At 37.8% G+C, this 21,192-nt stretch overlaps 2 protein-coding genes across 9 annotated transcripts in view; one reads left to right on the top strand and one right to left on the bottom strand.

The window, feature by feature from the left end:
* The window catches only part of ENTREP2 (endosomal transmembrane epsin interactor 2), a 179,865-nt gene extending 159,001 nt beyond the window's left edge, over positions 1-20,864 (top strand). For 2 of the 5 annotated variants that reach the window (XR_007507561.1, XR_007507564.1), the window contains 7 exons: positions 1,636-2,226; positions 6,372-6,446; positions 7,124-7,452; positions 9,535-9,732; positions 13,437-13,609; positions 19,627-19,806; positions 20,727-20,831. Coding sequence is in view for 1 of the 5 variants with exons in the window: in XM_049813334.1 (XP_049669291.1) it covers positions 1,636-2,226; positions 6,372-6,446; positions 7,124-7,452; positions 9,535-9,720 (1,181 nt within the window). In the remaining 4 variants the exon portion in view is untranslated. Of the gene's footprint in view, positions 1-1,635; positions 2,227-6,371; positions 6,447-7,123; positions 7,453-9,534; positions 9,736-13,436; positions 13,610-19,626; positions 19,807-20,726 lie in introns of those variants that run through there. The other 3 variants (XR_007507562.1, XR_007507563.1, XM_049813334.1) reach the window with 3 other exon arrangements.
* Positions 9,744-21,192, bottom strand: part of APBA2 (amyloid beta precursor protein binding family A member 2) — a 110,000-nt gene continuing 98,551 nt past the window's right edge. For all 4 annotated transcript variants that reach the window (XM_049813331.1, XM_049813330.1, XM_049813332.1 and 1 more), the window contains 4 exons: positions 20,433-20,552; positions 13,933-14,073; positions 10,815-12,557; positions 9,744-9,773 (listed from right to left, as the gene is read on the bottom strand). In XM_049813331.1, the coding sequence (XP_049669288.1) occupies positions 12,486-12,557; positions 13,933-14,073; positions 20,433-20,552 (333 nt within the window). In that variant the 3' untranslated portion in view covers positions 9,744-9,773; positions 10,815-12,485. The remainder of the gene's footprint in view (positions 9,774-10,814; positions 12,558-13,932; positions 14,074-20,432; positions 20,553-21,192) is intronic.

Here is a 21,192-nt window from a genome sequence, read left to right as displayed (position 1 = left end):
CACATTTTATTCATGCATTCTCATCTGCTTCAAGCCCCTCCTCCAGCTGTCTGTAGTACCAGAAAAAACACACTAGTGGAAGAGTAAAATAGTAAGAAGCTGTAAATACAGTTTAAGGCCCTTGAGTCCCAGTAGCAAATAGTACAACCAGCCACACACTCTAGTTTAATCAATTAAATCAAATCAAAGCAGAGAGAGTTTGGACAGTGAAGATCTGTGCTCTGTAAACAGGCACAAACTGGATGCTCTCATTTATCCATACAAACTTCATAGATATTTCAAAACTTGAGTTAAGGGAATATGTTGCAAAGAATCATCTAACTAGGTAAAAAATATCTGGGGACTCATCACAAATATAAATGATCCAATAAACCACTGCAGCTTTGCACCTAATACATAACAAACAGGGCATATTATGCATTTTTAGCATAAAGTAGATATTTAGATGTATTTCCATTATTGGTTATTACATCCTTTTTGGCAATGTTATGTTTGCTTTCTAAGTGTTACAAATTTATTTTCTGGAAGCCCCAAAAGAAAATAGTTTTTGTGATTCATTTTATGTAGAAAGAAAATGTCCTTCTTAAAATCCACCCTCATGAATATTTGATTTTCATTTTGATAGTTAATTTCCTTGTACTGTAGGAAGCTTTCTGCTTCCTAGACCCCAAAAGATGGGGGCACTTAACAAACATTCTCTAATTCACTAAAAGATCCTATTTTTCTATTCCTGAACAAAACAGTCAAAATACATTTGTTTCATCAATATGCTTAGCAACAGCTGTTATGCAAAAAAGGGCATCAGAGGTTCCTGAACTGAATAGAATTAAGTGATTTGTATTTTGTAAATATTTTTTATTTTAGATGTAGAAGTTCAAGGAATTCCAGACTGATATGGGAAGAGTGTTGTCTGTATTACTGGAGCCTGGAGCCTGGATTATCTAGTTTTATTTTCTTTATTTTTGTCATGACTTTGGGAATAATTCAGAGTCAAATACTTATTTTCATACAAGAGGCCATTTTCATCCATAACATATATTTGTAGACATGACAGAGGAAATTATCACAATCTCAAGCTTGTATCTGAAGTATCTGTGTCACATATTGTGTGTGCCAGAGATATTATATGATGGTGAATTCTTATTTATAAAGAACTTAGATATATGCTTCAGGGAAATTATGACTGATTAGAAGTGTTAGGTGCAAAGCTAATATTGACAGTAGTGATAGATTTAAAAGTGATGAGAGCCATGTTTTATCAGCATTTGTGTAAAGTTATACTTTTTCTACCATGGGCAATCTCTTACTGTTTACCAGAGAAATCAGTAGTGAAAGAGCTGTTCCTGTCCAAATGTAGTTACAGATAATACTTTGGTATCAGTGCTCAAGTATGCTTATTAGTTGAAGAAAATACTCGAGGACAGCACAAATTGTCTTTGCTGAAGGACACTAGAAACAAGTAAATGCCTTCAGTTGTTTTTGCTTTGGCATTATGTCATCTGAAAGCTTTTGAGTAATTATTGATGTACTTGCCAATTACTAAATTTAAATCAGTATATGGAAAACAGGGCCAGGTGGGGGGAATGGGAGAGGGGCAAGAAGTCTTTATTTCTCTCTGAACCTCTTGTTTTGCAGTTTCTGTTGAGAGCACCTCTTTGATGGTCTCTGAAGCTGTTGATATCCCAGACTGTAGCTACTCCTCTGAAGATCTTTGTTCGCTGGAAGTTCAAGGATCTCTCCATTCTGCAGATCTTTCTCCCTACTGTACAACCCCCAAAGGGGCTACGGACCAGAGCTCCAGCACTCTGGATTACAGCACCCGCTGCAGGTTCCACCGAACTCACTCAGAGGGTTTTCCTGATGAGGATGACAGTTCCCACAGCCGAACCTCTACAGACAGGTCTCAAGGACAGGAAAAGCACCGTGCCCATGGCAGGTCCTTGGACTGTTCCTCAGAGAATTTCAGCCCCTCAGAAAGAGGACTGCAGAGTTCTGCTCAAGAAAGCAATGCCGTGCCACCTTTGAAGCAAAAGAAAATCTGCTGTGTGGACTTTAGCCAGCCTCCTGTCCCTTCCCAGACCTCTCCCTGTTTTGGGCCCGCAAATACTTCATCACACATGAGTGGCCATGAGAGTGCTGTCCGGCAGCATCATATTACAAAATACCGAATTTCAAATATAGTCCGATCAACTAGTGACCCTGTATCATGTTCGTCTTCTACAGAAGGTAGGTGTAGTACCACAAGGCTGATGGAGCATGGAATGAATGAGTGGCATGTGATTTATGCAGTAACTGGTGCTGCTGGAAATTATATGAAACATTCCAATGAGGGTTGACTTATGTGTGAAGGCTTTAGTTCCATGCGCATTTTCTAGATTTGAAAATTTTTAAGAAGAATGGAAATGGGCAAAGCGAAAGAGTGAAATTATTTTTAGCTTTTCTAAATTGTACCGGCCTTTCTGCACTGCTCAGAAAACGATCTCTTGAGTAGATGTATCCACCTCTCTATTACTGTTATACTGAGAAGCTGAACTAAGAAGTTGAATGGTAGCTGGTGTCTATTTAGGAAACAATTAACTGAGCTGTCATGCTTGCAATACAGCAGGTTGTGTTTCCTGAAGGTGACCCCGACATTGACAGTATTGGTGCATGTCAGAGGCAGTCAGAGTGTGACTCTATAGTGGCAAGTTGGAGTGTACAGTGAAAAGTTTTAAAGGACAAAGAAATGAAAGATGAGGCACGTGACAAGATGATAAATTAAAAGGGAAGCTTGTGACTGTTGTGGATAAGTATCTTCTATGACTCTCCTTTTAGACAAGTAGGGGAGAGGAGACATTAGCTGAACAGTGTATCTTCATAAATATCTGCTTGTTAGTGGAAAAAAAATGTTTGATTTAGTAGATTAAATAATAGCAGGAATGTAGAACTGTCTAAACTGTTTGAAAAGTGCACATTTTACAAAAGGAGGTAAGCTGTTCAGAGAGGTTCAAAGGGAAAACCCGGAGAAGCCATTTGAAAGTAAAGATTAAAGGCTTTGTAAGATGTCATAGATCGCGCTGTTACAGATGTGTTCACTGGGCTTTCTAAGGAATCTAGAGGAAGAATCATGCGACTAGCTCAAAAGTAGACAAAATGCTGAAAATAACTGGTTTTATTTAGGAAGATGATAGTTCTATTGTGGTTCTACTGTTGGTGCTATTACACTTTTTGCATCATTATTCTGTTTCTGTGAATTTCAGAGACCTCATACATAGGTCAATAATTGAATGTCTTTTACCTTTAGAAATCTAGCCTCAGCATCCTGTCCAGGAAAAGTGAATCTTTAATCTAGAAGTCTGCATTTATTTTATGAAATTTACTCTGCTAGGATATACGTGCTATGAAGCTGCTGTGCAGACAGTAAGTAGGAATTTCTGAATCCTTTCTACTGTGCCAAAGACAAGAAGAACAGCCCTTTCTCTTCTGGATCACGCTCTGCAAGTTTTCAATATTGTGCCCCATATGCTCTTTGAGTAGTGTTTAAGAGAGAGATTACTGTAGGCAGCCATAGCTACTGTTCTAGCTGACTGCTGGGACACCTGGTAGAACAGATGCTCTGCCTTCATTTGTAACATGTCCTAAATACATCCATCATCTTTTCTGGAGAAGTAGCATTCTGGGAATTATTTTCACTAATTTCCAAGTTCTTAGCCCTACATGAGTTGAGGGACAGGCGTTGAACATTACTGAGATGTAATTGGGCTTAGCAAAGATTGTAATAAAGGAGCAGAGATGGTTCTAGAGATACTGAGACACACACAGCAGAGAGGGGAGCAAGAGAGGTAACTCTGAGGGAATGTGTTTGTGCTGACCTAGTTTGCCGTTCTTTTGCTGCCTACCGAAGACTCTTTAAAATGAAATCTTTAAGGGAAGCAGTTGAGTCTAGATGTGCATATTTCTTTCATTTATATGTTTGGCAAACTACATTTTGCAAAATTTTTACTCTGTGAAGGTTTTCACAACTTCACATCACTTCTCCTTCCTCTGCTTTTTGAGAACTTTGTTTGGAAATCATACATAGGTTAGAAGCAGCAGAATTCTAATAACACGTATCGGCTGTTTGTAGCAGCCTTGAAGCTTATTTTTCCTAAGCTGTTACACACAGCTGAAGTTCTTTATAGTCTTTATAACTTTAAAAAGGTATTTGATCTAGATTTTTCATGACTGGTTATTAGTATTCACTGCACAATTTTAAAATGCATCCAGAGAGTTGAACAGTAGGCAAAGACAAAGGGAACCAACTGAGCTCCACCAGCTAACCAGCCCAGAAGAAAAATGTCTGGGTTTTTTCAGTAACATACACTTATTTTTTTAAAATCATCCTGGAGGAGAAGAACTGGTCAGATAGACTTACCATATGAAAGAGAGCGCTGTAACTATGTGTTGTTAATACTAATAACTCATGTAAGAGTCATACTGTGGATTTTGGAGAACTGCAGGGTGGGGGAGCTTCAGGCATGTTCACAAATGGGAAAATACAAGGGTCAGATTGGTAAGTGGGGTTTGGTTTTGTCTTAGGACTTGGTCTTTCTACTTTAAGAAAAATTATTAATTTATCTTCTGATTAACCTCCCTATACAAGTCAGCATGAAGAGATTTAGAAGTGCAACCTTGAAATTTACTGCGTAGTTTTGTTAAATGGGTCTTGAATATTACTCTGATTGCACTGCACATGGTTTGGAACATAAATTATTTGACACAGGGATGTTACACATGTGCAACAGCGTAGTGACACAACAGCAATGAGATCTAATAAATTAGTAATCTGGAAATTTTAACACTGGCATAAAACTCTGGGCTTTTAGGTCAATAAAAAATTCATGTGCTTCAAGCACATCTTGACATTATGGGGTCTTTATGGTATGTATAGTCAATAATTCTCCCATTAATCCTTTAATGCTGCAAGTGAGCTTGCTTATTTGTTTTGAAATATCTGTCTTTCCCAGTAGAGAAATTATAGATGAAAGTTTAGTTTAATAGGTGCCTTTATAGTCACTGTGTAGTCCCTGGACAATTTAAGTATGGTGGGGTCACATACAGTCTCTGTAAGAAATAGTTCCCTCTTAAAAAAAATTACACAGAAATGAGTAGTTTGCACCTTTTTCTGTCTTTTCCCTATAAAGTTTATCGTGGCAAAGGAGGCCAAAATCAACTTCTAGCACTTATGTTTGTTAAAATAAACTTAATCAAATATGATAGACTATGTGGCTATATCAGTTAAGTGCCTGAGTGATTATTATAGTGTCTGTGTTCCAGATAATTCAGGATAATATCTAGTGGTGTAGTTTTGACTGTGCCGCGAGTACATTAAGCAGTATAATAATGGATGGGAAGACAGAACCTCTGAAGTGTCTCCTCTAAATACGCATGCTCTGATTCATGTGTTGCATAATAAAGCAAACTAAAGACAGAATAGAAGCTGCCTCTCTTAATTTCTTACAGATTTTCTATGTTTGTAGCATCTTACGTTTGTTTTCCTTCATTTAAGTATTCATTCTACCAGAGATGATTATACCAGCTTTTCATCATAAACTTTCCCTGAAGATATGGAAGAAAACCTCTTCTAATCTACCTAGAAGTTCAAAACAGTTTTCAGTCTTGGAAACAGATATAAACAGCCTTAGCATAAATGTGAGGATTTATTCCATCTTGACTGTCACAAGCTTGAAATCAAAAAGACTGCAGGGGTAATTACTGTACAGTGTGATCTCATCATCATTGATCCTTGTGCTGGCATCCCAGAAACTTTGTCATTAGAAGGCAACTATGTCCGGAGCTGTCTGTAGATGCTCTGTAACTACTTAGTATTGATTGGATTATCAGGAACCATAGTGGTCACTACCCATTAACTTAATCAGTGGTGGATAGCATTTGTCCTGCAAAGAATGAGAATTATTTTTAAAGGAGGAAGAAATACTGAATAAAATGCTGGTTTTGTAGAAATAAGAGGGATTCATCTTTTGTGGTTTTCATATTTTCTAAAAGAAACTCTGTCTGCCAAGGAAACAATAGGAAGGTCTGAGGTCTGCCCCTAGCAGGGAGCCTTTCATAGCTTCAGTGCTGAGGCCCGAAATATTTAGGATTTGATAGCTGTGTAACAGAGGCAACCATCAAGCAGCAACTATATTTATTTGGATTTATTTAACAGCTTATAGGACATTCTATGTATAGTAGCTCTCTTTAGGAATGAACATCTTGAAAGTAGTATTTCTTCTGAGTAGTTTCATTCTGTAAAGGGGATAATAAAAGATTCCAATGTATTTTTCCTTGCTTTGGGCAGAGGATAGCAGGGGCTGATTGTGTTCTTTCTGTCTCTCTGTCTTTGGTTAAAGGTGATAATTGTGCCTGGGCTCCTATATGTAGCCAGCGTCAGGATGCAGGATTATCTCCAGCTACATTAGAAACAGGTGAGGATCAGTTTTCTAAAGCAGGATCTTTTGTTTTAAAAATAATTACAAACCTCTGGTACACAAGCTCTGGAAAATTTGGGGCAGAAAAATCACTAACAGTGTACATATATGATGCACGGTGCTGACGGAACCAGCCTTTAAGTGAAAATAAATGCTGTGAATTAAGTCCTCTGTTTTAGTTCAGCATTTTTGCTTTCTCTGTATTTCTTACTCATCTCTCTTGTATTATTCACTGCTTATAATTTCTGAGGGCTAGAAATAAGGGGAACTTTATCCTTAAAGTTGGGGAGGGCCTGGGCCTAAAACATTACAAGTTACACATGCAACACTGAGTAGCTGGTGTTTCCCCTTTATCATTAATGTCAGCTGAAGTCCCTGAAAGTAGAGGTAACAAAAACATCTGTGATATATGAAGTACTTTAATTACCCACCCACTCATCCTAAATGCAGGCCTTCTTGATCATGGGAAAGAGTCTTACTCTTGACCCCTAGCTAAAATTACCCATTTTGCAGAGTTTTCTTGATGGCATGTTTTTGTTATTCTTCAGACAAAATAGACATTTTATGAGAAAGTAAAAACTTCTGTGACAATACTTGTTTTGCCTTTTTTTCTTTTTTTTTCTTTCTTTTTTTTTAACTATTACTTTAAAGATATTCTTCCCCCCCTTTTTTAGTTCCTGGTTCTGGTTCTCGTATGGCTGCCTCTGCTTGTCAGCATTCTTTGAGCAGTTTCCTACCAGCTGGAAAACAGAGGGATACAAGGAAAATTGATCTACATCTAAAGCCAAAGGCTTTGCACACAGTCTCAAAAGAGCGGCCACACTCTTTAGTGGACCTTAAGGCCTATAAAGACACAAAAATTTTAGTGGCAAAATTTTTGGAACATTCAAACTGTAATCTCCCTCCAGAGGTACGTCACGTAGTGAACAGCATACGATCAGTAATAAAATCTGATGAGAGACACATGGAAGAAGCCATCTTCAGTGCCAATATTATAGACCAGGTAGGCCAATTATGTTCTAAAGATTTGTTCAACCATGATAGACAAATACCTTATTTAAATGTTTTTAAAGTATTAAGTACTTCAGACAATTTCTACAGAAGTTCTTTTATAGTAACATGGCTTTAGTAAGAAATAAGTTTATATTTATTGGGCATCAATGCATTTTACACTGAAGCACTCATAAATGCATTTAAAATTTTCAGCTGGACCTACTAATATTGTAGGAGATCTGTAGGGAACTGATTTCCACACTGATAATCATCCTCTCTTATTTATAATGTCTTTCTGCACCTGTGATTGTTCCACACATGAATTTGTGTTTACATATGGAGACAGACAGAACTGACTTGGATCTGTTGGGTTTTTCAGGCAACTGTATTTGTACAGCATAAGCTATTAGCTGAAAAGAATGGGTAGATACACAAGCAGGGCCATGGTCTATCGAAACAGAACAGTACAGTTACCCTTACTCCTGGCCAGAAGAATGATAATGACCTTTGCTATTTTTAAAAAAAAGAATTGAGAAGTTGTGCTTTTGCAAATGAAGGAATAATGCATCTTCTCACCTTGAGTGAGAATAAAACAGACACAAGGCTTGGAAGGAATCCTATAAAACAAGGGAATGAGTAGTGGCAGCAACTTTTATTATCTAATGCATGTCTAATAATATGTCTTTTTTGCAGGAATCTCCTCTTGCTAGTATTGTTACCAGAATGATAGCTATAGAAGTGAAGTTCCTTTTATGTTGTCAGATTTGAAAAGCAGAATGCTCTTAGCACTGACTAACCGCAGTCAGGTTGCCTGTAGGGTTTCCACAGAGCTGGACAGACAATTAAGGATAGAGGCTAGGGGACTGTTTGCCCCCCTTCTGAGATACTGCAATTTCTATGGCATTAGTCTGCTGATCCCTAAGTGAGGGAGACTGGCTAAGTATTAAAATAGGACGTAATAACACTTAAACAGCATGTGAGATAGTTTGATGTGGAGCAGGAAACATAAGGCATTTAATAAACCTTGCCGTAAGATTGTTTTTGCTACCTGTGAAGTAGAACAAAGAAGTAGCACCGTATCAGTTACCATTTAATAAACCTTGCTGTCAGATTGGTTTTGCTACCTGTGAAGTAGAACAAAGAAGTAGCACCATATCAGTTACCTCCATAGTCATATGGGCAGAAAAGCAATACTATCATGACATACTCAATAGGGTGTCAGTATGGAATGAAATTCTAATGTTTTTATTGCTTTATAAAATTTATAGGTCATGAAATCCTCAAGGTTAGAAAGTTGAAAACAATTTTCTTTAAATGAAAAAACCATAGTTACCCACAAAGCAAAACAGTATAGAAAAGTACGAGTGTTTATGTAGCTCATAAAACCAGAAACCAATGGTGCAATTTTTATCCTGTGTGGATTTCTTGGATCCAGGGAGACATATGGTTTTTTCACAGTAAAGAAATAATTTTAGTAGTTATTTTTCTGAGGCAAAACCCATTATTAATTGGTGAAAGTCCAGGGCATCCCAGCAATCTACTTAATAAGTCACAGAATGTTTGATAAAATAGTTGTATAATTCAGATTTGTGAAGTAGCTTGACAGTTCTATTAACACCGAAATGGTTGTTTACCAGGCTTGCAAGGTTTTAGTTCTCTTTCACCCTCAGCAAAGCCAGTGAAGCATCTCTTTCTCCTAAAAGAGACTGATGAGTTTAATTTGCTCCAAACTTATATTTGTCAATTGTAAGGCAGAGCTGCTGCCTTTTCCACAGGTTTCCTTTTCATTCTTACAGAAAGAAACCAATACTTGTTTGCACTGTTGCTGATTCGACACCACCGTACAGATATGAGGCCTGATGCCTTTCAAGCCTGACGGTGCCTTCCAGTAGCCACTACTCAGCCCTGACCAGTTGTAAGAGCAGGAGAAGCGGGAGGGTCTCTGGATGGCTGCATAAACACCATCTCCTCTGGGAGAGTTCCATCATTAGATAAATGAAATAATATTCAGGGACTGAACGTTTTAAATGAAAACTTTTCTTACCCTTTTTTTCCCCATTTTTTCCTTCTCCATTCCTGCCCCTTTAAACAGGTAATTACGAGTTCCCAGCAGAATGTGAATACCTCTAGAAAGCGATTTCAAGAAGATCTTCATCTTCAGAGCTGTGGTGCTCTGAGCTCTCCAGTTGCCTTCTTACGTAGGTCCCATATCACTCGCAGTTTAGAGCGGGACAGGCCTCACAGTTTAATTGGAGTTTGCCGGGAGACCATCCTTTGATAATATTCGCAGGTATGTGATTCCAGCAAAGAGAATTAAGGAAGAAACCAGGACTGGGAGAAATACAAATAGTGGATGACTTAAAAAGGAAAAAGTGTCTTCCTTTGGAATTCCACTTTTTTCCAACAGCAGGAGGAGAACACCTGTTTTTCTGAATGTAAATTTCAGCCCTGATTTTTGCAAAATCTTAACTGATTTATTAGTAAAGTCTTAACAAATGTTTTCCCAACCAGAAATGCGTTTATTTCACTGTATTTATAGAAATGCTACTGATGCTGCCTAGCATTTCTTGAAAACCATTGCAAAACCGCCAGAGACCGGCTGTACAACTTAAAAGTTGTATTTATTTAATGTACCTCAAAGTGTTTTAACTATGATCAGTGTTTTAATAAAAAGTATTTCTGGACTTTGCTTTTTCAACAACTGATTTGGATAGAAATGTAAAGGTGATTCATACACACATACAGTGCTGCTTCTAATCCATTTTTCCAGTGTCCTTCATGCCAGGCTAACTGATCTGTCCTATTAAAACTGCTCCCCCCCACTCTCCCCCAATATGTTGCCCTTTTAAATTATGGTGACGGGTGCAGCGTGGTTTATTTTTGCTTTGTTCTGAATGCTCATGAGTTTATTATTAATGGAGTAGCGTATGTTATTGAAAGCTGACGTTTAAGTACTCTGTGAGTTTTGACCAAAAGATGCATTAGGGACGAAGTCTTTGAAGTTCTGCATTTCCCCAAAAAGCATACTTCACAAACTTTTTACAAATGCCAACTGATAGGAAGTTAGATAAATTTCCATCTAGCAGAGCCTTGAACATTTTTTTCAAAAAGAATTGTTACTCCAATCAGTAGTTTTGACAATGTATTACTAAAACATGTCCTTGTGGTTCTGCTGTATTTATGACTTATTTAACATTGATCTTAAAAAAAAAAAAAAAAAAAAAAAATCAAAAAGTAAGTATCATTGACACTGATTTGATTACCAGCATAAACACAGGTCTGCCAGCAACGTCTTCCAGTGCAAGCTTCATCCTGGCTCTCTCAGAGGAAATTGGAAAGGCCTTAAACAAAAGGTTCTCATAAAGAACCTACCACAGGTTGACGTTTCAGGGTTTTAATTTTTTTGCAGCAGTGCTTGTCAGTAGCGTTAGTTTCCATTTGAGCTTTAATCATATACTGGTTTCATTTGTGTCACTCTGAGCTGGGCAGACATCCTGTGAAAAGGTCACAAAGGAATGTAGCTGAAGATGGGTAGTTTAAGTTTTACAGAATCATCCATTTTAATGTATTTTAATTATAGCATGCTTCTGTATTGATGTGAAGTTACAGTGACATCCAGTGGCAACAAGGTATGCTAATTGAAAGCATCTAATCTCAAGATAATAATGATACACAAATTCCTAATTCAAGAGATTAATTCCTTTTTAAAAAAATAATCTGTGACCTTTGCAACTGCACTTAGATGAAGAATTAAATGATCTTCTACTTGGATTTTTTTTTTATTACGTAAACTTACACAACAAACAAGATAAGCAAGCTTCCTTTATTATTTCAGATTTATTAGTGATAGTAAGTTAATTCTTTCCTAAGGTCAGTTGCATGCAACACACTACTCCTTGAAGTACAGTCATCTAAAGCTCTTTAGTTACTGCATGGTAAGGCTTCTTAAGTCACAGTGTATTTTCTTCAAGGCATTGGCCAAAAAAAATAATCTAGACGAGAAGTTACACCAATTAACATTTATCTCATAAGGAATACAACTTTACTACTAGGTTTTTTATCTACACACATTCTAATACTGGTGATGGTGCTAGGTTATTTGTCAAAACAATTTACATTCAGAACACATTGCCTTAGGAATAAGAATGCTTTATAAAAGACAGAAACAGGTAAGCATGGCTTTCCCATTTTGGGCTAATATAAACAAAAAGGTAATATGCAAAAATTAAAGGAAAAAAACCCCAGCCCAACACATACATTACACAACCTGTGCAATAAGTTATCCATGAAATAACTCTGTTAAATGATAAAAATCACAAGCATTAAAAATAAATATGTATCTAAATAAATATTTTGATTTTAATCTTGTGGCAATTATTCTTTATTTAGCATATGAAACACTTGTTACATGTTTATGTTCACACCTTGCCAAACAGGTTACACTTGTCATAACAATATCAAGTACTACAGTGGTTTTCTTTACATCAGAATCTAAAAGTTTTAACTGCACACATTCCTTTCCACTGAAATACCATCTATTCGGCACCAGTTTTAAAATTATGCAAAGCCATCAGTATTGGACCACTTTATGGGACTGGGATTTTTTTTTTAACTGGAAGCAGCCATAACTTTCTCTAATTGCTTCTCTCTGCCATTTCCTGCAGTCTCATTCATCAAATATTCACATTCACCGTGTTATCAAACAAGACAGACATACATACATCACTCCACATAAAGGTTACAAATAAATATGTTTTAAGTTCTATGAGAAAAGAGTTTAGAAGATGTTGCAAAATACTTAAATGTTTTACAAAGATTTTTGTCAGTGATTATTGTCCTTGACCATCCTTCTCATCAATTTTTCGCAAAGAAATAAAAAGGAAGGAGAGAAAAGGCAGAGACACCTGTCTGTTCCTTGGTTCGGAGTCCTCAGGTCAGCTTCAAAGCCTTTCATTCATACAAAATACAAAATTTTCTTCAGCTATGTGGGCTTCAGCTTTGATGGAATCATTTAGTTACTTTGCTGCAAGAGAGAGTCGCATGCTAGATGTATAGGGGTGTCTCTTGCCCAGTTAGAAGCCTGAACATGGCAGCTGGCATAGTCTTCATGTGAATCTGTCAATTGATTTACACAGAAATTAACAGAAATGTTACTAGTTTAAAATCATCCATGAGGCCAAATCTGTCTGTCCCTGGGGTGTAAGTGCATTTATTGTCCTGGCTTCTATAGATGTGAATGTTACCAAGGTTTCTAGTTCAAAGTTCCCTGGTTCTGACAAGCTGGTTTGCTGTCTTTGCCTTTTTTGTGTGTGTCGGGGTTTTTTTAAATGACAACAACAGGATGCAGCATCATATAGCTTAAAAAGACACCTAAACGCTTTCTATTGCTATACCCTACTCCAATTACAGCCCTTAAAAAGGAAGCAGCACAAACATCTCTGAAAATTCATTCTGGTATTAACTGAACTTAGATTTGTCTTCTATCTTCCTTTCCTGTGGGAGTGTCATTTTGTACATGTTTTCTCCTAACTGGAGTATGGTCCTCTGAACACAAAACTTGGACTTTATTGCCTGATATTTAAATGCGAGTCAAGAGTTTGGTAGAACAGTTTCTCTCATGGCTAGTGTAAGTTCTTTCTAAAAAGGAGTACTGTGATAAGTGTCAGAGGGATTTTACAGACTAACAGGATTAAAGGCATCAGGTAATCAAAGTTGCATCAGAACTGTAGTAACAGCTCAAAGTACCTATCAGACAACATGAGAAGAAGGAACGTAAACTTTACTAACAAATAATACAGACTCTCACCAGCCATATGCTGCCTTGACATCTTGGTCTCTTCATGCTGAAAAAGTTTCATACTGTCCTCATATTTTATCCAGATGTTAGCAGCAAAGAGGTACCATAAAGGCATCGAGGTTCTACTGAAATCTACAGCTTTGTTCCTGCCAACGTGCATGTACTCTTTATTATTTTTCAAATATCATTTTCCACAGGAAAACAAGCTATCTTTGATTTTTGGCAAAGGAAGTAGTGGAAGATCTGGCCAGGGTTGTGTATGACACTACCACTAAATTCAGTAGGGATTTTGATAAACTGGAGGATCTTGTTCATTCATTGCTGATTTCTCTAGAAGTACTGGAGAGAGATGTCTTAACTTATTCCCAAGGTAAGTTGGAAATGAAATTATTAAAATACATATCAATTTGAATCTCTCGCTCTTTGAATATTAATTTATTTCTATGGCAGATGCTGTAGTGATAAGCCAAGAGTCAATGCTTGAGCAATTTCTTCCCTTAATTGATTAGTTTAATTCAAACAGTAGCTTGAAGGTTCAGAATCATGCCAGGAACTCTTGAAAATGAGTGGAAAAATGTAGTGAATGTGCATCTAATTGTTCAAAAAATGATCTGTTAATTGTTTGTTATTAGTGCTCAACTCCAATTTACTCAGGTGTCATTTTAATATTGTGTTAAGACACTGTTTTCTTACCTCTCCCACTGAATTCGACAATGCTTGTACTATCTTCTCATGAGCAGTAGCAACAACACTTTGTCCATTGATCTCAATAATACGATGTCCTACTCTTACCCCTCCCCTCTCAGCTATTCCACCTCGCATCAAGCTGCAAATCTGTCAAGAGAAGCAAATTTTATTAAAGTTAAGAAATGTCATAATGTAGCAGTTACTAGGATTTAATAAATAATAATGAATGGTGACACTGTAAGGATTCCAGGAGATACTTGTGGAAAGTATTAAGCAATACTGTGAGGTTTTAAATGTTGGTTTTGTTGGGGGCTTTTTCTTTGGTTTTTTTCCCCAAAATTTCTGCAAATTACAATTTTTATTTTCATTCTCATGGGCTGGGAATATACAGAAACTTAACACAGTGATACAGGTAGCAGCCATGCAAAAGTGGAGTTAGGGGGAAGAGAGAAGTTTTATGTACTGTCAGGATAGGAGAAGAAAGTGATTTTTAAATATTTCTGACTGTGCCACCTGGACTCTTTCTGCAAAGTACCACATTATTCTTTCTGAACAATGGGAAATACAAAAAGTACTAACGTAAAAATTGATCTACAACAGCAGTTTTTTCACATACTTGGAAAAAAACTGACATAAAGCTTAATCCTTAACCCCGCACAAACACTAAGTTTAGTATGAAGGAAAAGATGATGCCATACAGACATTCTATATTGAAAGCTGGCAATCTGTCAAAAGGGTCACAAAGATATAAGGAAAGATCTATTTCAAAGATACAAGAAAGAAATTTTTTATGATGAGGGTGGTGAGGCACTGGAACAGGTTGCCCAGAGAGGCTGTGGATGCCCCATCCCTGGAAGTGTTCGAGGCCAGGCTGGATGGCGCTTTGAGCAACCTGATGTAGTGGAGGGTGTCCCTGCCCATGGTAGGGGGGTTGGAACTGGGTAATCTTTAAGGTCCCTTCCACCTAAACCATTCTATAAGTCTATGCAACGTGCAAATTCTGTTTCTTTTTACAGGCTGTGCTCAGCATAGTGAAAGTATGACAACTTGATTCCTGTGCCTGTGCAGGTTGGAAAGGGTGCTCTGCTCTCCAGAGCCACTGCTTTTCTCCATGTTTTACAGTGCTGCTGGCCACAGGGAGCTTAGGATGAAGAAGGCAAGTCAGGGCACTGTTGCAACTGGCAGCTGCAGGTGCCAGTAAAGCCTTAGGCACAAGTTTTGATTTTTATGCCCCCTCCAATAGGAGAATAATTCTACAAGAAGGGTTCCATTCAGCAGGCATAGTGCTAACAGGCACTGCTACTTAAAATTATTCTGAAGTTGCAACATGTGTGATGTACAGGCAGAAAGAAAAATCTCAATCCCTATTCAGAATTTAAAAGAATGTTTCCTCCTCAGCAACAGTATCTGTGCTAGGACAGGGCCCTCCCTGACAGACTAGACAGCTGTATATTAGATAGAAATTATTGGTAAATTATGCGGCACATAAGACAGATGTATGGCTTAAATCTGGAACTGAGCAGAGCTTAGCAATGCTGAGATTTACCTTTTGTTTACTGAGAAAAACCTGTTCTTGGAGGAAAAGAAATGAGTGCTAGAGCATCCAGTGATGGCTGTTTCTGCAGTTACTGTCAATGGTTAGAGTAATATGCCAAGAATTATTATGCGATCTGGTTATTTCCTCAGAGCTAAATACAAGCATGATAAGACATGGCTCGTGTCCTGCTGAGTCTGTAATCTAATTCAGAAACATAGTATGTGAGGAGATGGCCAAGTTGCAATATGTGGAAGGTGAAACATTGTCTGTGGTTGACCAGAAACTTTTCTGTTTGGCATTAGCAGTTTCCTTTAAATTCCTTTTCACAAATAACAATGCTATAAAAGATTAAATTGCTTCTTATTCAAAGTTCAGGTTGTCTGATATGGGGAGTGAAAATATATAGTTATTATTTGTTTATAATGGGCCTTTCTCAGCCTTCTGATAAAAACATTTCTCCTGCAGTGAGACTTATCTTCCACCATGTTATCATTAGTGGCTGAGTTTTACCTACTGTGGTTTATAAAGTATTTCTGATGGACTTTTATAGATAGAGGCACCATCAGGACCCTTCATAGAATTGCATCTTGAATTTCAGTCACGTACAATATATTGTTTTGCAGGTAGTCTACTTTCTAATCATATAGCTGACAAGATAAGCTGTACTACATAGATCTTCTCTTTTATAGAAAGCTTCTCACTTCAACTCACTGTTAGAATAACAGTTTACTCCTTGCTGTTGGGGATTGTTTGCAGTAATCTGAAAGGACGAAAGCAGAATGTGCCAAAAGAAACCCTGTAAATATATTTTTCACCGTATAAAAGATAATACAGAGAGTGTACAGCCAGCTGAAATAAAAGCTTTCAGAGCAAATGGAAATGGGACACCTCACCCCACTGGCATAAAGGAAAAGATAATGGCTTGCATATCTATCCAGAGCACCTTCCATTGTGTGGCTCTCAAAGCAGTTTTAATACCATCAGTACATCTCTTCTAACAGTCTCAGACATAGGAAGGGGTCTCTTATCTTCATTCAAGAATGCGATCCCTCTCCAGGGAAGGGAGTCAGATTCCTTTTTGTGAGCATTAACTATTTTAATGAGGTAGAAAGAGAAACACAGAGCCCAAGTGACTCTGCCTAGCCTCACAGATCCTGTTGAGATACAGACAGAGTGCAGGTGTAAAGAAATATACTGTACTTAAAGCACACGTTTATATGGCTCCTGTATTTGCAAGTGGCTGACTCAAAGCAACCTTAAGACTTCTGTCTCCAGCCAGTGGAGCTATGGCAGATTAGGCTGGCAAGTTTAAGCTGAGCAGTACTCTTAAGTAAATATGATTCTATTCAGCCAGGATTGTTTAGCCTGCTGTACTTGTTGAACATGTTGACAGCTGTAATATTATTAAATAAAGCGTGATGGATCTAGATCTTCTTGTAAGCAAGAGCCTATACTCTACTTCCTCTGTAAACTGAAGAAAAAGAAGAAGGGGGGCAAAAAAAAGAAGAAAGGTGTAAACCATACTGGTTCAATCCATTTAGCTGTTACAGATTCTGCAATGTCTTAGACAAGCTGCCGTGCATCAGATGTGAAACTTCAGTAGCTTCACAATCAAGTTTTATTGCAACTGCCCATCGTGTAGCAAAACATTAAGGATAGAACACTGCAAGGCAAACTAACTGTTTATTCTGTGTAAATGGCTGAAATAGAACCTATTAAACCAGGTTTCTCCTCATCTCACTCATATATTACTCTATTTAAACCCTATATATTTTTTGTCCAGTTTTAATAAATATAAACAAAGGCAAGGAAGAAAGAATAAATGTCTATTCCATGAAGTTTTACCTATTTTTACTGTATTTTTAGATAAAATTATGCTAGGCTAGAGATGGGGTAGATGACACTTCTCAGAGAAAGTCTGAGCTCTGAGATGTAAACTGAGAAGTGGTGCATTATCAGCAGTAAAAATACAACTGGTAATACATAGATTTTTTTCATAATCTAGGAAACAAGATAATGGTGTGATACGAGAAGACCACTTGTATTTATATGTCATAATTTTAAAAGAAGTGTAGCATAATGATTTTCAGAAGGTGGCTGATAGATCACCTTATGTTCACCTCCCCATCACACAACATTCATACTTGTTTCATATTTATGCACTTTTTTCATATTTATTCATATTTATTTCCTTTTTCTTCATGTTTTACAGTTCAAATTTTAGATTCCTTTTATAAATATGCACTGAAACTACATCAGTAGCTTTCAATAGCCGTGAAGAATATTTGCATCATTGGTGCAAGAGGAATTCTGCAAAATTAACACTCTGATTTATGCTGTTGTACTGTTCCCTAACTAAAACTTCCAAAAGCTGGCAATACTAGTGCTCCATGAAGCACAACTTCAGGCTTTGCATTAACTAAACCATACAGAATACACAAAGCAAACAGTCACGTGCAGCAGCCCAGTCTCTGCATCTTCCTGATACCCTATGCAAGCAAAACCCAGCTCAGATAGCACTTTTTTTATGTCCAGGTTGTTTATGGGCTATTCACTAATATAATAGCTGTACATCCTGCACAGATGAGATAGGCAGGGTGAAAATGAACCACTGCAAAACTGCTGTCAGAAGCAGCACAGAAATAAGTACCTGCTGCATGCATAATGAGGTAATGGCAAACAGTAGGAGGTATTTAATTATACCTGTTCTGGCAAGCCATTTATTTCTTTGCTCTGCTAATGCTGAGCCAACAAAGAATAAGGATATTATTTCTGAATCCTGTCATAATTTTTAACAATTGCTGGCAATTACAAAACTACTTTTTGAAAGTGTCAAACTACCAGAGAGACTTACTGTGCAGTGAAGTAAGAGAGAGTTTATCTGAGGAAGGACTTACAGGCCCAGACACTTGTCTATGTAGCAGCCTAACAGAAGATGTTAATCTCTCCTTTTTGTTCGTTAGCCTTCATATTTGAAGACGACTCTTCATAAATGAAATGTATTACACGTCTTTCTTTTTTTGTTATCTGAGAAGGATTTTTACACTGATTTTGGTAAACTTTATATTGGATGTCATCTAAATGATACTCATTTAACTGGAATGAATTGTGACCGTTCAGTGTGGTGAATATGACAAATGACCAGTAGATGGAGTGAGCATGCTATGGAAGGAAACAATCACGGTCTGCAGAATTTACTAAACTAAGGCTCCAATTATGTAGGAGATGATTAGCTTCGACAAGATGAATGGATTGTCTCACAGACTCCATTAACTGCTTCTGTCCCTGTGAGGACATGATACGCTTCTTCTAATCCACCTTGGCCTGATTCTTTTCCCCAGCCCTGACCCAGCCCCTACTGATGCTGTGACAGGCTTCCTAAAAGAGTTGATAGACACGCCATAGTATTGCTCATTGTTCCTTAAATGTATTTCCCCTTTTTACAATAGCACCACCTGAACATACTAGGTTTACAAAGGATAACAGTTACAAAATAAATCGATGCCTCATACAGTGTTATATGCTGTTCTCGGCACCCTCTGTCCGATCTTGCAAAACCAGATCCCATCCCTTTCATCCTTTTTATACCAAGACTTGGGAGTTGCTAACACAGAGTGAACTACCAGCAATAACCATACCCACTCAACATACACATACGTGTCGGTGAAAGGGGATTAAGCACAGGCAAAGGAGGACAGAAATGTACCAGACACCTGATTTTTCTGTAATTTTTTACAGACCTCTGTCTAATCAAGTGTCAGAACATTAATCCCAAACATGACAAATACTTTAAACCTCTGCTTTTAAAGGATGCCAGCCTGGGGTGTAGGTATCACTTCAGAGTCCTTCCAGCTGGACCACAGCAGTCTCTGCTGTGACCACAACATGATATGGGATCTTAGGTAGGAACACTTAAAACTTAGGTAGAAGAATAACTTAGAGATGGCTAGCAGAGCTGAAAATCCACTAATGAGCCATCTGTTTGCTAAAGCACAGTAAGACCCATAAACTATATCCTATGGAGTTACCTGCTACTCTTCCAAGGGTGGCAAACAGAAATCTGGCAACTTCAATCGATGAGTTTCACAGAACAGGGGACCAGAGCCCACAGTCCTTTGTGATGTGGTTTTCTGTGTGAGCAGCCTGATTATTTTTTTTCCTAGACTGGAGGAAGAGGAGATGGTGATGGTCCTGCACTACAGACAGTCCCTGATGCTAGTATCCGCCCCCAGAAAGGCCAGGTGACTACCTGAGCTAGTTGTGTCGGGAGTTTGCTTCGGAAAGGTATTGGAGAATGGCTTGGGAAGGAAGAACGACAAGAGGAGGACCCTGAGCTACACTGGGTAAGTGTTACCTGCCACGTTCGTTCTCCTGTTTGCTGCTGTTATTACAGGGAAACTGCAGCATGCAGAGAAGGGATAACTAGGCAATGACCCATACAATTGTAGTGAGAAGTGTTTAGTTTTAACCAGAGGAGGTCGCAATTACATTCCCTTGCCCAGTACAATGTGATCTAAACAAACTATGCACATCAGAAGAACAATTAAATCTTAGTGAGTGTGTGCTGAAATTTTAAAAAGAGAAATGGTATCAGAGCTAAGGTTAGAATTGTATAATTGTAAAAACCTGTTTCAGCCTGTTTTCCTTGCAACTCTGGCACACTAATGACAGAGTTATACATGAATTAGCTGATCCAGATATTGCACTAAACAATCTAGACTATAAATCTTGTGGCTGTATGATGTACGAAAATCCCTCAGGAATGGCAGTACTTGTTCTCCTGCTGCTGTCCATTGGTATTATATTACTCAGAGATGTGATTATATGGTTTTGACTAATTAAGGGATCACAGTACAAAAAAAGTGAGGTCATGTGCAAGGATTTTTTCAGTACTTCAGTGTGTTTCTTGAAAGAAAAAGAAAGAAAGAAAAAAACAAAACCAAAACAATCAGTGAACACAGAAACTTACAATTCCATTCTGTACACTGAAGCCCAGCTGGTATTTTAAGTCTGGCCGTTTTATGAGGACAGTAGTAACAGGAGGACAGCTGACAATGTTCAGTTTGACTTGTGTCTGATTCTTGAGACCCTGTAAGACATTCCAAAAGTTAGTGTTTCTGAAATGGATCTTAATTTGCTCTTTCATTAGTGATTTCCTAATTGCAAGAGTGTAAAGCAGCTGATCTGAGAAAGAACAGCTAGAGTTAATAGACCTCTGTTGTTAACTTAGAGATATATTTCTGCGATTCATTTATTTCCCAAGCTATTTGGCCCAACAAAACATACCAAAACTTTGCCTTTGATTACTACAGAAACTTCAAGACAGTTTTCAAGAAAACAACAAAACTGACTACCACTTGCCCTTTACCAGCATCTGGCTAATTAAGCTCCTGCTGCTGCTGCTGCTGCTCTTGGTAAATTTGCACAGACAGTAGATTTAGTGTCAGTGATTAAAGATAATGCATTCTGAGATTCCATCATGTCTGGGGATTCTTCATATACTCACTTGATCTGTTCTGCAGTCTACCAGCCTCCATCCGTTTCACCTACATGGAGCCCAAAGAAGCATAGGAGATTTTAATCCTCAGATTTTAACTTGGAGGCTGTGGGGAAGCCTGAAACTTTGAAGACAGCTAAGTGACTCCATTTAGGTAGATTTTTCAGACCTGACCTAGTTTGTTAAAGTGCAGTAACAAAGCTGCAGTTAAATTCTCCAGCCCTAAATTTCT

The sequence above is a fragment of the Accipiter gentilis genome, chromosome 10, assembly GCF_929443795.1.
Source record: "Accipiter gentilis chromosome 10, bAccGen1.1, whole genome shotgun sequence".
NCBI lineage: Eukaryota > Metazoa > Chordata > Aves > Accipitriformes > Accipitridae > Astur > Astur gentilis.
The sequence above is the reverse complement of the archived record's forward strand: the minus strand, read 5'-3'. Positions and strand labels throughout refer to the sequence as shown.